This window comes from Pithys albifrons, chromosome 3 (genome assembly GCF_047495875.1).
Source record: "Pithys albifrons albifrons isolate INPA30051 chromosome 3, PitAlb_v1, whole genome shotgun sequence".
NCBI lineage: Eukaryota > Metazoa > Chordata > Aves > Passeriformes > Thamnophilidae > Pithys > Pithys albifrons.
In genome coordinates, this window is record NC_092460.1 from 7,796,355 (window position 1) to 7,810,255 (window position 13,901).

A 13,901-nucleotide genomic window follows, 5' to 3' on the forward strand; every position below is an offset into this window, starting at 1 on the left:
CGTGATGTGCTGAGCATGATGGAGCACGGGGAGTAACAGGAGAACAATACACTTTCCCACTCTGCTACTCACTTCCAGTGTGATCAGGGCATTTCACATGTGGAGGATAGATTTGCAAAGGTATTTAGGTACCCAATGAAGAGGAAAGTTGATATAAACTTTGACTGAATCAATTCTTTTTATTGAGCTCACTGAAAAAAAGAAAGCTGAACTCTACTATGAATTGACTTGTTAAGTGTGTGCTATGGAATAAGTATTTGCACTATCACTCAGTGTTTCTTCACCTAAATGAGATGCTTTTTCTGTACACATAAGAAGTTTCTGCCCCTACATCTAGCACAGCACTGAAAATCAGCATTAATTACCTCAGGTTAATTTGTGAAGTAATTTAACAAAACAATATGTTAAGGAGAACAGGAGAGAAAGCTGACCTGCTTTCTGGCCTAATTAACAGAGTTGCAAATGCAAATGTTTTGCAGGTACATAGAGAGGCACAAAGATTAGCAGTGATATATAAAGGAGGAAGTGAAAACCTGAGAGTTGAGACCGACCTGCCATAAAGGAAGAGCCATCACTTCTCAGTAAGGGGAGAAGCAGAGGAAAGAGATGCAGTGGAAATGCATCTCTAATCATGCGTTGGAAATCAGCATAACAGGTGTCATCATGTTTTATCACCAATGGCACAGAGCCATGCCCCAAAACACAGCTCAGGTTATTCCTTCCCAGAAAGTATCTCCTCCAGAGTTCCCAGTTTTCCTTCTCTCCTATTGAGAGCAACTCTGACAGCAGACTCAGGCATCTGGAGTCTTGGTCCCTCAGATAGTTCAGATCTAGCCTCTACTCACCCATTAGCTCCAAGTTCTGCTCTTAATCAGAAGCTTTTCAGATGCCTTCACTTGATCAGCAAACCCTCCAGGCACAACCACCAGCTTTCACCCTTGCTCAGCACACACTCTGCTCCAGGCACCCAGACAGCACCCACAGGGCAAATGGGAAAGAAAAAAAGGACCCAGCTGGAGACTTTTATATCAAATTTCAGCAATGCCTCAGCCAACCAAAGTTTGCTCTTTGCCATGGCTTGATCAGATGCTCCTGATGTATGGGATCTCCCAGCTGCCGGTAATGCTCAGCCAGTCCCCACAGCAGCATGCTCAGGCCATGAAGCACCTTTTGCAAGCATATTTACCTTTTGCAGCAAGGGAGAACAGAGTGAGGGCTGTTGAGCAATAGTATTTCCCCAGGGTATCTTGGCCAAACAGCAGTGTAATTCTCCTTCTCCTCCTGTTTCTGCATTTTCCCTTTTTCCTTGCCACCCCAAGTTGTACTGCTTTATGTTGACAGAGGATTGCCCACTGAAATAAGCCAAGATTTACTTGCTGTTTTTTGTGCACACAGTAATTCTGTGGCAGTTTCAGGGATGCTGTAAACACCACTGTATTTTATTATAGCAAGGTTTGTGTAAATGGCAGTTGTAAACCCCATAATGGGAGCTTTATGGGCCAGATTCAATAAAACCTCCATCTGCGAGATAATTTTATTGAACCTGGCCTCTCTGAAATTGAAAAGTTTATGGAGAAAGGCAAAGTGTTCCCCTATGTTCCTATTTACTCTTGCCTATAAATCCACACTCAGCACCACTCCTATCAGCAGTGTGCATGCACACTGCTTCTCCCCTTCGCATGAGATAAATCTCCCCAGCATGCAGTTACCTCTGGTTATCACGTGGCTCTGCCTCCCAAGGCTCAGCCTGGATGGCCAGTCCTGTGCCTGGCTTCCCTGGAGAAGTAGTGGGAGAAACATGGTGGCCCTGAGGCAACAAATCCTCATTGCCATGGCTGTGCCAGGATACTCCTGCTGGCCTGCGTGGGAGCAGAGCAAACCCTGCCATCCCCTGTGCGCCCCATCCCTCCTGCAGCTGCACGTATTGCCTTTCCACTTTGATGCAATGGGGAGGCTGGTGCTTCACATGTGCCTGGAACCTCATAGAGAAATACAAAATGACTGTTCCCAGCCTGGACCAATGGTCCACATTCCATGTGGGATAACAAGACACGCAAGCATCCCGCAAGTTCGATGTGTGCTATCAATGCAGTTACCAACCCACATAATGCAGCCATAGACTGAAGAGAGGGAGAGGAAAGGACGTTATTTGTGCTCCCTGGCACAGACCAGAGCAATGCACATCTCCAGTGTCCAGCCCAGCCTGGCTGGAAGATCTTCCTTCTTCCTCCTGGTCTCAGACACATCTGTGGTAAGGCAATGAATTACAGTGATATTCCCTCTGTGACTTCCAACTTTGGCCAGGACTATTGGTATATTTTTTTAAGGAATTCAGGTAAATCTTATAGTCTAACTTAACAATCACATTTTTAATGATACTGCACAACAATAAACAACCTTCCCTGTCAAATCAGATGAACAGACTTTAAAGTTCAGTTGGCTTCTTAGCACTTTGAGAAAAAAATAGCAATATAATACCCTGCAGAGCACATGCTTCTTGCACCAGAGCAGGCCAGGGAAAGGTTCATCAGATAATTTATGGGATCAGCTCACTTCTTCCAATGCCAGGCTTCAACACAATGGCAATGGATCCTCTAATTCAGTATTCATGTGATGTTACTCAAGGCTGGTCCCTCATTTCCTGACCCAGCTGTCCCCAGTGGCAGGGACTCAGGGCGCACAATGCCCTGAGGGAACTGATGTCCCAGCAGTGCATTAGACAGTTGGTAGCATCTCAGCACGCAGCTCTGGACATCACTCATCCCACTGTAGAAGGGAAAAATAGGATCACTTCCCATCACTTCTCCATGTTTGGCTTTCTGACAATTCCCCTCAATGCCTGCTGAACAACAGGCTCACTCTGCGCACCAGGAGAAGGCAGAATGACTCCTGATAAGGCAAGTTAAAAGGCACGTTACAGCTAAAACATCCTGGTAGGAAGATAACACTGTCATTTAAAATTGATGAAACGTCTATATAAACCAGTTGCTTTTTCCGGGAGCACATCTGCCCTGTGCAGCAACCTTTGGCAGCTTGCTGGCAGATGAGATGGAGCCATGCTGAGGATGTGCCCCAAATCTATCCCACTGTAAAGCAGAGAACCTTGCTCTGCCTGAAGGCTCCTTGGTGAGTCCTCCAGGACGGCAAGATCTTAAAAAGAAACTGTCAGTCTTGCCTGGAGCTGTGGTGGCCAAAAACAGGCTGTGAGGGACATAGTTCACTATGTGGGTTTGTCTCTAATGCTTTCCCTTCCAGCTGAGGGAGGAAAATGGGAATGAACCTGCTGGATGCTTTCCCAGAGAGATCCTACCCAGGCCCCTATTCCTGCCCTAACATTGGAAAACTGAGGGGAACTCCTGACACTTTTAAAGAGCAACCTGAAATATTCAAAACACCTACTCTATTATTAGTCATTTTACATGTTCACAGTGTTTTAAAAAAGACCTATTTTTCTGGCATCATTTCTGGATGTAAGACTTCCCTTTCTCCATATTGCCATAATAAAGAGACTGCAAAACCTTTGCCAAATGTTCTAATGCTTCACACTTTCTGTTGCTCACCGTGGCCAAGGGCATGCACGGAGTGGGGAGGGAGCGCGTCGCTCTGAGGGCTCTGGAGACATTCCCCTGCCGCCGGCATCGCTCACCCAGCAGCGTCTTGTTAAACTGAGATTATTTATTTATAGGGCAGACCAGTAATTGAACATTATTATTAAGGCTGTAAAGGGAAGGTTTGAAGGCACTAAATGACTGTACGGGAAACATTTACTGCAGAGCTGATGGCCCAAAATATGTCACCAGTGAAGGATTAGGAAGCACTCTCTCCTCCGGGTCTCTGCCTGTTTCTTTTTTAAAACCTGGCATTTTTCCTGCATGGATCTGAGCTGCAGACTTCCTGGAATCACTTCTCCTACATAGAAGCCTTTGTGCACTGGAGATTATCAGATTATTGACTTTGGGATTCCTAATTATATCAACTTGACTGGTTGATGAATTGGAGGTGGATGGCATCGCAGCCGACGCAGTGCTGGGGGGAGGCGATGACTAGCAGGAGTCATTTTCCTCCAACAGTTATATAGGGAAAAAGCTGAAATATTTTCTGCTCCTGCTGAGAAATAAACCCTAAAGCAATAGCTCACTAATTGCTGGGATTTAGTGTTCCCTCTTACAAATAAACAGCAGCATTGCTAAGAACACTTCTGTGCCTGTCCAGACCTGGTCTGTGTGGAGGGAAAAGCCCAAACACACATTCCACTGCCGCCCTCCTGGGGGAGACCAACCTGCCTTACAACTTCCCACATGGCTTTGGGGTCTTCACTTGGGCATTTGCATCAGTAAACCTCCGGCATTTTAGGGTACTTGCAGAGAGCAGAGGTTGGTTCTGCCAGCTGGACAGAAAGACCAGACCCCACGGCGGGCAGAAACCCCACAGCGTCCTCTGTTTAAAGCATAGCATTTCATTTAATGCTTAGCATTTTTAAAATTTAAAAAAATACTTAATTTGATTTTTAATGGAAAGATTTATAGAAATGAAAATGGAGTATTTTTAGTGAGTAAAGATCATGTTATAATAATTTGGTCCCACAATACTTTAATCCCAAGGAGACAGTTTTCTCTCTTTTTCTTTGAAGAAAACCTTTATCTTTTTTATTCATCTTCCATTGATTATTCTAAAAATCCCATTTAGCTCCACCACATAATGGTATGGTAGTCTTTCCTCATTATATTTTAATAGAATAAAACCCAACTGTATATGAGAGAATTAGACAGCCATTTGTTGGGGTAAAGAACATTGTTCCTCCAGATGGCCAGACAGAATCTGTGTAATGCCTTTCCTATTTATTAAGTTCAAAATGTAATGCAAGCTGATGAGATGTGTTTCATCCAGTATTTAATGGGTCAGTCACACAGCTGAAAGGTAATACTAAGGTTGGCAGCATGCATGGAAGAGTTAACAGCCAGAAAACAGACACATTTGGAGCATCTCTTCTCGGACTCAGTGAAATGAAAAGTTGTCAGAGGACAAAGGTGCTTACACAAGCAGGGCAGAGTGCTGAGCTCTCCCAACCCCTCTAATCATTAGTCAAAGATTCAAGGTAAACATTTACAAGGACCTGAGGGTTATTTTAATTAATTGTATAAATTGCTTTCTGCACAAGAAGATCGACAGATTGGCAACAAGTCTTCCATGAAATGAGAGACACCGATATGTGTTGCAGACAGGCTTAGGAGTACCTGGGGTAATTACTGGGTGCTCATGGGCTCATTTGGGTTATATCACAGCCTACAGCCCTTTTCCCCTCTGGCTGTAGAACAGCCTGAAGTTACGACTCTTCCTCTCTGCAACTCCCACTTTGTGTCCCCTTCTTTTAAGGATGTGGGAGCACAAGTTGGACAGACATGTTTAGATTTGTACATATAATCCCTGAATGACTCACGCTGTGACATATGTCACTGCTGTAGAGACATGTGCTCCTTTTTGGGCCTGAGAGCTTTTCCAGTCCTAGATTGTCAGCAAAAACTGACAACCATCGTGTTCTCTATGAGGATCCACATTGTGATAAGTGCCCAGAGCATCACAAATGCCCAGAGTCTAGGAGAGCAGCCACACCCAGGCTGTGCCCCCTTCCCCTTCCTCTAGCCCATGCCAGCTGTGCCCCCATGTGCCCACATCATCTCACGAGCTACTCTGGCATTGTCGCACCATTGTCAAACCATTACAGGCATCAACCCCATGTAACCACTGTAGGCAAAATCAAGGAAAACCATGGTGAGGTAAAGGAGAGGTTTTCTAACAGGTCAAGTGCATTCTTATTTTAGTAATGTGCAACAAGCCAGCAGTCAGGTTAATACATAAATGTAACTCTGTTCCTGCTCCCTCCTGAAAATGCAGGTTATGTGCAGACATTACAGGGTGATTATATGGGATTTATTGTGTAACAAGTGTAAACATTTAATTATAAAACAAAAAAAAGTTTGGATGGATGCTCATTTCCTTGTTTGCTTGGTGGGTTTAAAAGGATATGGGTTTAAAATGGCTCACGATGTAACATAAATGCACGCAGAGCATGATCCAAGTTATTACTAAGCAGGATTTACTCCTTCTAATAATCACAGGGATTTACATTATTGCTGAGTGACATGCATACATGGAAAGCACTCTGTGAAGAGAAAGTGCCAGTGAACTTAATGTTGCTAAGCCCCTGATGGTCAACAAAGCCACAGGGGCCCAACAACAACCAAGACTACACTATACCCTGTCCATAGCAGCACTGCATGGCAGGGGAGCACAAACCCAGCCTGCAAAAGCAGGGTTGGAGACAGTGCACATACTGTCTGCTCTGGGCTGGGGCTGGGACCAAGGCACCTCTCCCAGCTGGGGAGCCCAGCCCCATCCCCAGCTATGCCACCATCACCACCAGGCACCACTGGGTGGATCAAGTCCCCTGGCAACACAGTCTGATTGCTGCTGGAACTGCTTTCTCACTTACTTTGTGTCTTTCCATTAACTTCAGCTCCTTTCCCAGCACTACTTGGTAGACCTGGGCTCCAGAGAATTTTCCTGCGCTGGTGACAGATGCACACAGCAGAACTGAGAGGAGGGAACACTTCTCTAACCAGAAAATGCTCTGACAGCTGGGTGCCCACAGTGTGGCACAGTGTGGGGGCTGCAAACAAACCTTCCCCGGGTCAGCACCCACAGAAAATGATTGTTACAGGAAAGGCTCCTGTCCTTCAATCACGCTGTATTATTTATGACCTAATGATTGCCCATTGACTAGCAGGAATTATATGTTCTTGAAGATGTTTCTGGGTGAATGAAAGGGCATTAACCTCATTATTATCACGTCCGTGCTCATCAGAGGCCATTAGTAGCTTCCTCTCAGCTCCCTGGGCTGCCGTGTAGCTCTCTGGTGTCATCTGCTGCCTCTCCACCCGACGCCCCACATGCCTGCGCCAGCTCTGTCTCCTTTCTCCAACAGATTTAAGGAAATGGGTGAAAATTATTTAGCTTGAGAAGGAATCCATAAAGCCCATGGGATTAGTACTCTGGTGTAACAGCTTTTTTCCCCTGAGGATTTGAAAGTGCTTTCAAATTGCTAAGCACTGGAGCCTCCAATCCCTTCTCACACACCCAGCAGCTTTCTTTCAGTTCGTGTCTGGCCATTTTTCCCTTTTTTTCAGTTCCACAATGCCTGTACAAGCAGGAACACTGGGAACAAGGCTTTCCTCTTGGGAAAGCACATCTGGTTTCCTACGCACTGTGTCTGCAAAGCCCTCCGGGAACCACCCAGCCCTGGCCACTGTGGTCCATTAGGGGGGTCCTCCGCAGCCTGGCCTTCGCAGATACTCCCTCCCTGCTCCAGACCCAGCCTCACCATGACACCTTTTACCCTCCATATCTGAGATCTACATGGAATCCTGTGCACGTGTGACTCAAGCATGGGCCCCATTGCATCATCTCAACCCAACTTTTGGATGGAAATTTCCACTGGAGCAGCCTTTGACCTCAACAACCACCTCTGTGCAAAAGGATGGAATAAGAATTTGATCCTGGCTAAATATCAGCCCACGTGGTAAAAATAATTTATTTTTTAATAATTAAGATGATGGGCTATAAATGAACATTTGCTTTCCTGAGCTGTGGGAATTCACAGGGAACATTTTGAGCAAGAAACATTTTTAAAATTAAAACCTCCCTCTCTTCTTTTTCACCACTCCTCTTACACTGTCCCCAGAGATGGCAGTGCTCTCCTTCCCACACTCAATCATAAAAAGCAACACCTAAACACAAACATATTTAGGAAATGCTAATAACAATGTCCTTAAGCTGAAATAAATATTCTCTATCTCACTAGCTCTGGACGGACTTCATCTGGACAACCCAAGTTGTCCTGTTTCCTCTACATTCTCCCCCTCACTGTGCTGCTCCACACCTCTTGCCTCCTTTTTCTTTCACACGCCTGAAATCTGCACCCATACCTGCTTCTAAATACAAAAAGAAAAACCTTTACAAAAAATCCCACCTGAACACTCTCCATTTTCTCATGGTTCAAAATACTTAATAATTCCAAGACAACCAGTCATCCTTCCCTTTCTCTCAACTGTTAGCAGCTGCTGCACATCTTCTGTGCCTCTTTCCAATGTACTTCAAAAAAGCAGGAAAAAAAGCAGGCACTTGTGCAAAAGCAATAATTCATCAATATGTTTTTGGCTGTTGCAATCTTTACATCTGAGTAGATTCAGGCCTATGGAATAAAGCCAGTACCACCAAAATAAGGAAGGAAAGAAAACACAAGCAGAATGGAAAAAGCAATTGAACATGCTATAAACTCAGAATCAGGTGAAAGCTAATTACGGCCATGCTCACTGAAAAGATAAGGACACAGCGAGAGAGATAGACTTATTAATTATTTGTGTTATGGTAGCACTTAGAAGCCCCAATCCTTTATCTGGGACTAGCTGTGCTACACACTGCAAACACTCAAATATATCTTTGGGTAATGTACAGGGTTTTAAGGAAAATGTGCAAATGCTCTCTTCTTTCACCCTCAGCAGTTTCTGGTTTGTTAATGCTGTTAAAGGAATCTGAGTCCACCATCAGTCTCATTCTGAGAAGCTCACAGGATGGTTTCATGAGTCAAAGTACAAATAATTCAGCGTGAGGGAAGCCTCTACCCATAGGTGGATTGGGCAAACCCCAGCAAGCCCTCCAAAGTGGACATGAGCTACATCCCATCACCATCCTCATCCCCTGGCATGGGGTACAGAGCACTCACTGTTGCCAACAGGGATGTTTCATCCTCAGTGACTCTGTGCAAGTTTGATTGCTTTTCTAATTAAGATACATTTTATGGTAATCTACCAAGCCCCTTTGACTAAATCACTCACTTAATCTGTTGTTAGTGCCCATATGTTTACAGCTTTACAGCCTGCTGCAGCATATTTGCTTTGCCACGGTGCCGGGGAATTTCGGTGACAGATGAGCTGCTGTGCAGCCGTTCAGGTAGCGCAGAGCTCCTTCACCCAGACAGCTTTGCATGGACAGACGGACAGACAGCCCTGGCACCTGTCTGGCAGTCTGGAGAGGAGAGGGAAGGCACAAGCATTGCAGATGCCCCATGCTGTTCACCTGTCTCTTCCTCTGCCTCTGCAAAAGGGCTTAGTACATCTTTTTCATTTTCTTTTCTTTCCCTACCTTTTTTTTCTTCCTCCAAAATAAGAGGTTGTACATGACAGCTGTAGAGTTTCACAGTATCATCACATCTCTGGCTCTGGAGCTCATTTACCAAGGAATTTCACTGCAGGTTCAAGGGCTCTGAGCAGCCCTTTGGCCACATCTGCAAACTACAGACAGGCAGAGTCAGACCCTCCATCGCACTGGACACTGAATTAAATAAAGGCTGAGCAAGCTCCACAGTTTTGCTCTCACTGCCCCTGCAAGCCTGGCAGGGGTGTGTGTCCCCAACCTCATCTGCAGCTCAGACACACCAATGGGCCCTTCCAGCTTCTTCAGGGCTGGCACTGTGCCACCACACGCACTGCTGAGGAGCGACATCTCTGCTGGGCTCTCCAGCAGTCCTGCCTCCTGTGCACGGACACACGTGTGCTGTGCTGGCAGTCAGCAGCTTCCTCTCTTCATCTCACATCAGGCTGCCCACGCCAGCTCTAGATGAAGGAAAGGGGATGTGCTGAACAGGGACGTGGCTCTTGCCTGTCCCCAACTCATGGCTCTCCTCCCGCTTGCCTGAATCCTGCAGTGGTGCCTGCATGGGCAAAGCTTAGGAAGGACCCAGAGACACCAGCTCTGCTCAGATCAGCTCGGCTGAGTCCCTAGCCCACCACACACAAACGTGTTGAATTCACTAGAGTGTGACATGCTCCTGTTTGAAATAACTTGTGCTCAGCTTGTCCAGGGAAAGAGAGCCCAAAAGCCAAGTCAGGAAAAACCAAACTCCAGGTCAAATTGCCATCTGCCATCCTAGGTACAGGGAAATATTCCCTGGAAAAAATGGTCATATAATTTTACAGAAACTCTTAATCAAGAGTGACATGAAGAATAAAATACCACCTGCAATCACCAGCAGTGACAGGCAGCTGCTATCCAATATCAACACAAAACCCCTTCCCCTGCAGAGTTTCTATTGATCTGAACAGGATTAACAGAGGTGAGGAAAATACTCTTTAAGTCTTCCAAGGACTTGGCTAAAAAAAGAGTATCTGGCATTCAGAAGGAGCCAGATATTTAAGAAATCAATTTCTTTAAGAGTTTAAGGAATTCCTCTAGGAACTGTTTGAGCTGCTAAGAGGAGCACCCAAGAAGACAGGTCTCAAAGGAAATGAAGCTCCCAGAATTGAGACACCCCTGAATTAGTGTGTCAAACCACTTTCAAACCCTGATGCACCTGCTAGAAGGGCATAGTGACTCCTCCATCCCACTGGCACAAATCTCATGTTTTCAGCCATGAGGCTTGCAAAGCACAATGCTGTGAACCTGTCCCTGCAGATTCACCAAGCCCTGGTTTGCACAACAGCCTGAAATCATCTTGGAGAGTGGATATCATGCTCCTGGGGAGGTGATGGAGGCTGCTCCAAGGTCTGAGAGGCGAGTGGTGGTTCAGGGTACTGGGCAGGGAGCAGCTGCCCCTGGTTCTGCTACCACCCAGCAGCTGGAGATGAAGGAGCACCGCACATTATAAGTCTACGATGGGCAAAAGGCCACAGGTGGAAAACCATGAACACTGAAGACTTCTGTAAGAACAACACAAGGAGCAGGGCAACCTTGCCTGTCCCCCGGAGTTTGTTGCAGCTGTACCCTGTAGAAATGGCATGTAGGGCTGAAGGGATCATTCCGTGCTCAGCCAAAAGCCAAGGGAAAGTCTTGCAGCAAGAGACTTAACCACTTTGTGCCTCACAGTCCTTTGGCTGCCAATGACCTACCCTAAGGGACCTAAGGGTGAGACTTGCCCCTGCTTGCAGTCAAACCAGCCATCCCAGGCCACTTTTCCTGCTTCAAAGCTATTAGGATGAGATCAACTGCCTTCCTAAATAAACCACAACCTGAATTCAGGGCAGTCTGGCACCCCTGCTATGACAAGCTATGTGACACAATACCCCCCAGGCCTTTGGTTTTGTGGGGTAGAAGCAGGAATTGTGCTCTTCAGTTCACACTACCCAGGCCCCATCCCCTCCAGGGTTACCCAAACGTGCTCTTTGACCATCACCCTGCCCACCTGGAGGATGCTGCACTGAGCCAGATACAAGGGCTTAGCCAACTTAGAAATGCTCAATGCTGTCCTCAGGCAAGCAGGAATATGCTTAGAAAGAGTGTGAGACATGCACTGCTTAGACACTCATGCCCTCCACACCTGAGGAGTTAAACGACTGTGAAAAAGGCACTTATTGTTTTGTAGCATGTTCTCTAACACTGTGGCACACAGCACAGTTTATGTACCATGTTTTCTGACACTCTGCCAAGCACATGCATTCAAGCTACACAGCTGGTTTAAATATATATGGACCTTACGAAACAGCAATCATGCAAACACCAGAAAGCCACTGCATTGAGTGCCTATGAACTACCTTGTCAGGAACCAAGTGCATGGGCTCGCCTGTGGAATGCTCTGTGCCCAGCTGGCTCCCCATGGGGAGGCTGTGCACCAGCACGAGCTCAGCCCAGTCAGGGCACAGACCCAGAGGAGCTCATGAGCCCAATGCTGAGGGGCACACCACCAAATATTCCCACCAGCTGCTCTTTAGGCAGGTGAGAAGGCAAGTGCAACTATTATATTAAAAAAACTCCAAACAATTAAATTAGTCCAAAAACATCTTAAAATGACTAAGCAGTTACCGCCTATCTGAAATTTCTCTCCGGTAGAGTTTAGCTCAGGCTGGCAGACACAACATCCTTACCTTCTCCTGTGGGTTTAATAAACTCAGTTACAGCCTTCTAACATCTTATTAAAGTACACTTCATATAGCTATTAGCATTCCCTGGTATCATGAGAGCAGCGGATTATTCTGGGTCTAATCTGTTGATTTTCTGAGCAGATACATACTCAAGCATGTTCTCACAGCAGCTCCAGCTTGTGCTACAGCTGGAGTTCTTAAAGACTTCTGAAACACCAAAGCAATCGACTACCATGGACGTGATTCAAGTATGAGAGAATTAAAGTGCTAATAAATTAATCAATACAATGGTGCAAATTCAAGTATTATGTAGTCTGAAAGTATTACAGCTATACATCTTGTTTTTGTCAGCCTGCTATTCCAGTCGCTGACTTGTGCTGCCTGGAAAGCTCACCAGGAGCTGTGATGGGGAGAGATAAATAACTGCACCTCGCTGTTATTTACAGGTAACAAAGAGGTCTCTAAGTTAGCCAAGAGGGCTGAGGAATGAGGCTGCTGAGCTGTACAAAGCAAAGGCAGAGCACAGAAAGTCAGAGCAACAGTCTATTGACCTATATTAATGATGTTACACTCTGAAAACTGTTTTCTTAATTAAAGATTTTCTTTATTTCATTAACAAATTCTGATGAGGAGCATGTTGCTGCCAACCTGTTATACTTTAGATTGATCTTTCTAAGGTAATAGGCAGTCAGATTTCATACTTCAGCTTGATCAATATTAAATAGCTCTTGCTGATTTTTTTTTGTATCAAAAATTGCTGCATTATTTTGGAGGCACCTTTGATTTAAAATGCCAGAAGGAACATGGTAAATCAGAATTCGTTTTCCCCTTAATTGTCACTGTCCACATTTCTGCTGTAAAATGAAGCACAAAACAAGTTTTCAAAGCAGGCATGCCCCTCTGCAAAGCAAATACAAATCGAAAATATTTCAACGTATCTAAAAACCATGGAACAGTTTGGCTCAGCACAAGACTACAAAGAAACCAAGCCTAAAAACAATTTTGTGGGCTTCATGATTCCTGAAAAACCCCACTTCTCCCCCAGCCAGTACAGTTACACAAATAAGCAGAGATGCATATAACTTACCGGAGCAAATATCACCATACACATTTACAAAAGGATTTATAATCCAACTTGCGCCTCCTGAAATAAAGCAAGGTTTGTCTCATACTAAAAATAAAGGCTCCAAAAAGCTTCTCACAGGAGAGAGAGAGAGAGAGAGAAAGAGAGAGGGAGGGAGGGAGAGGGAGCAAGCGAGCACCAGCTCCTTGCCTCGCTTTTTATGAAGCAAATAAGGAGAGCAAGAAAATCAATGCTGAGAGAAAGTGAGATGATATACCAATCAGGCAGCAGCCTCAGCCTTGTTTGCAGAGGGATGGCAAAATGCTCATATTATTAGACACTGACTGCATACAGCCCAAGTAGAGAAAGAGAATACTTTCCCCTCAGTGTGGGGCTGATTCCTTTACCACCAGGATGGGTTGGGAGATGCAGCCCCTTCCCATCCACTGCTAATGCAGCATCACTTTAGTCCTTGTGCAAGCTCCATAGAAAAGACAGTTCACAATTCTGGGCTAAAGTTGAACTAAGCTTGAAGATCCTCCAAAACACTGCCACTTACAGACTGTCACTGGAGAAGTGCTGCTTTGTGGTGGGGCTTGGGGGCTGTTTGGACTCTCTATTACCTTTTGAGATGCCTTTCACTGCACCTCAGGCAGCTGCCCAGCAGCTACAGCAACAAAAGGGGAAAAGACCTTCTAGGTCTCCCTTACTTCCATTTGTGCTGAGCTCCACCTGTGCTTGCACTGGACCAGACCTTCAAATTGTACTCCTGAAATTAGAGCTTTTGCCCCTTTTTGTGTATCACTGAAAACCTATGGGAAAACCCATGGGTTCCCTTGCGCCAAAAAAGAAGGTTTTTTAGCTATTAACCCACACAAAACTTTTGCTGTGCCTCATTTGTGTTGGGGGAAGGAGGAGGTAGCAGGGGA

At 45.6% G+C, this 13,901-nt stretch overlaps 1 protein-coding gene across 3 annotated transcripts in view; it reads right to left on the reverse strand.

Annotated features, from left to right (window-relative positions):
- SYNPR (synaptoporin) overlaps positions 1–13,901 on the reverse strand; it is a 104,259-nt gene that overhangs the window by 30,720 nt on the left and 59,638 nt on the right. Inside the window, exon 1 of one of the 3 annotated variants that reach the window (XM_071550329.1) lies at positions 12,997–13,157. The exons of 1 other annotated variant lie outside the window; for it this stretch is intronic. In XM_071550329.1, coding sequence (XP_071406430.1) covers positions 12,997–13,020 — 24 coding nt within the window. In that variant the 5' untranslated portion in view covers positions 13,021–13,157. Of the gene's footprint in view, positions 1–9,198; positions 9,250–12,996; positions 13,158–13,901 lie in introns of those variants that run through there. One more of the 3 variants, XM_071550328.1, reaches the window with a different exon arrangement.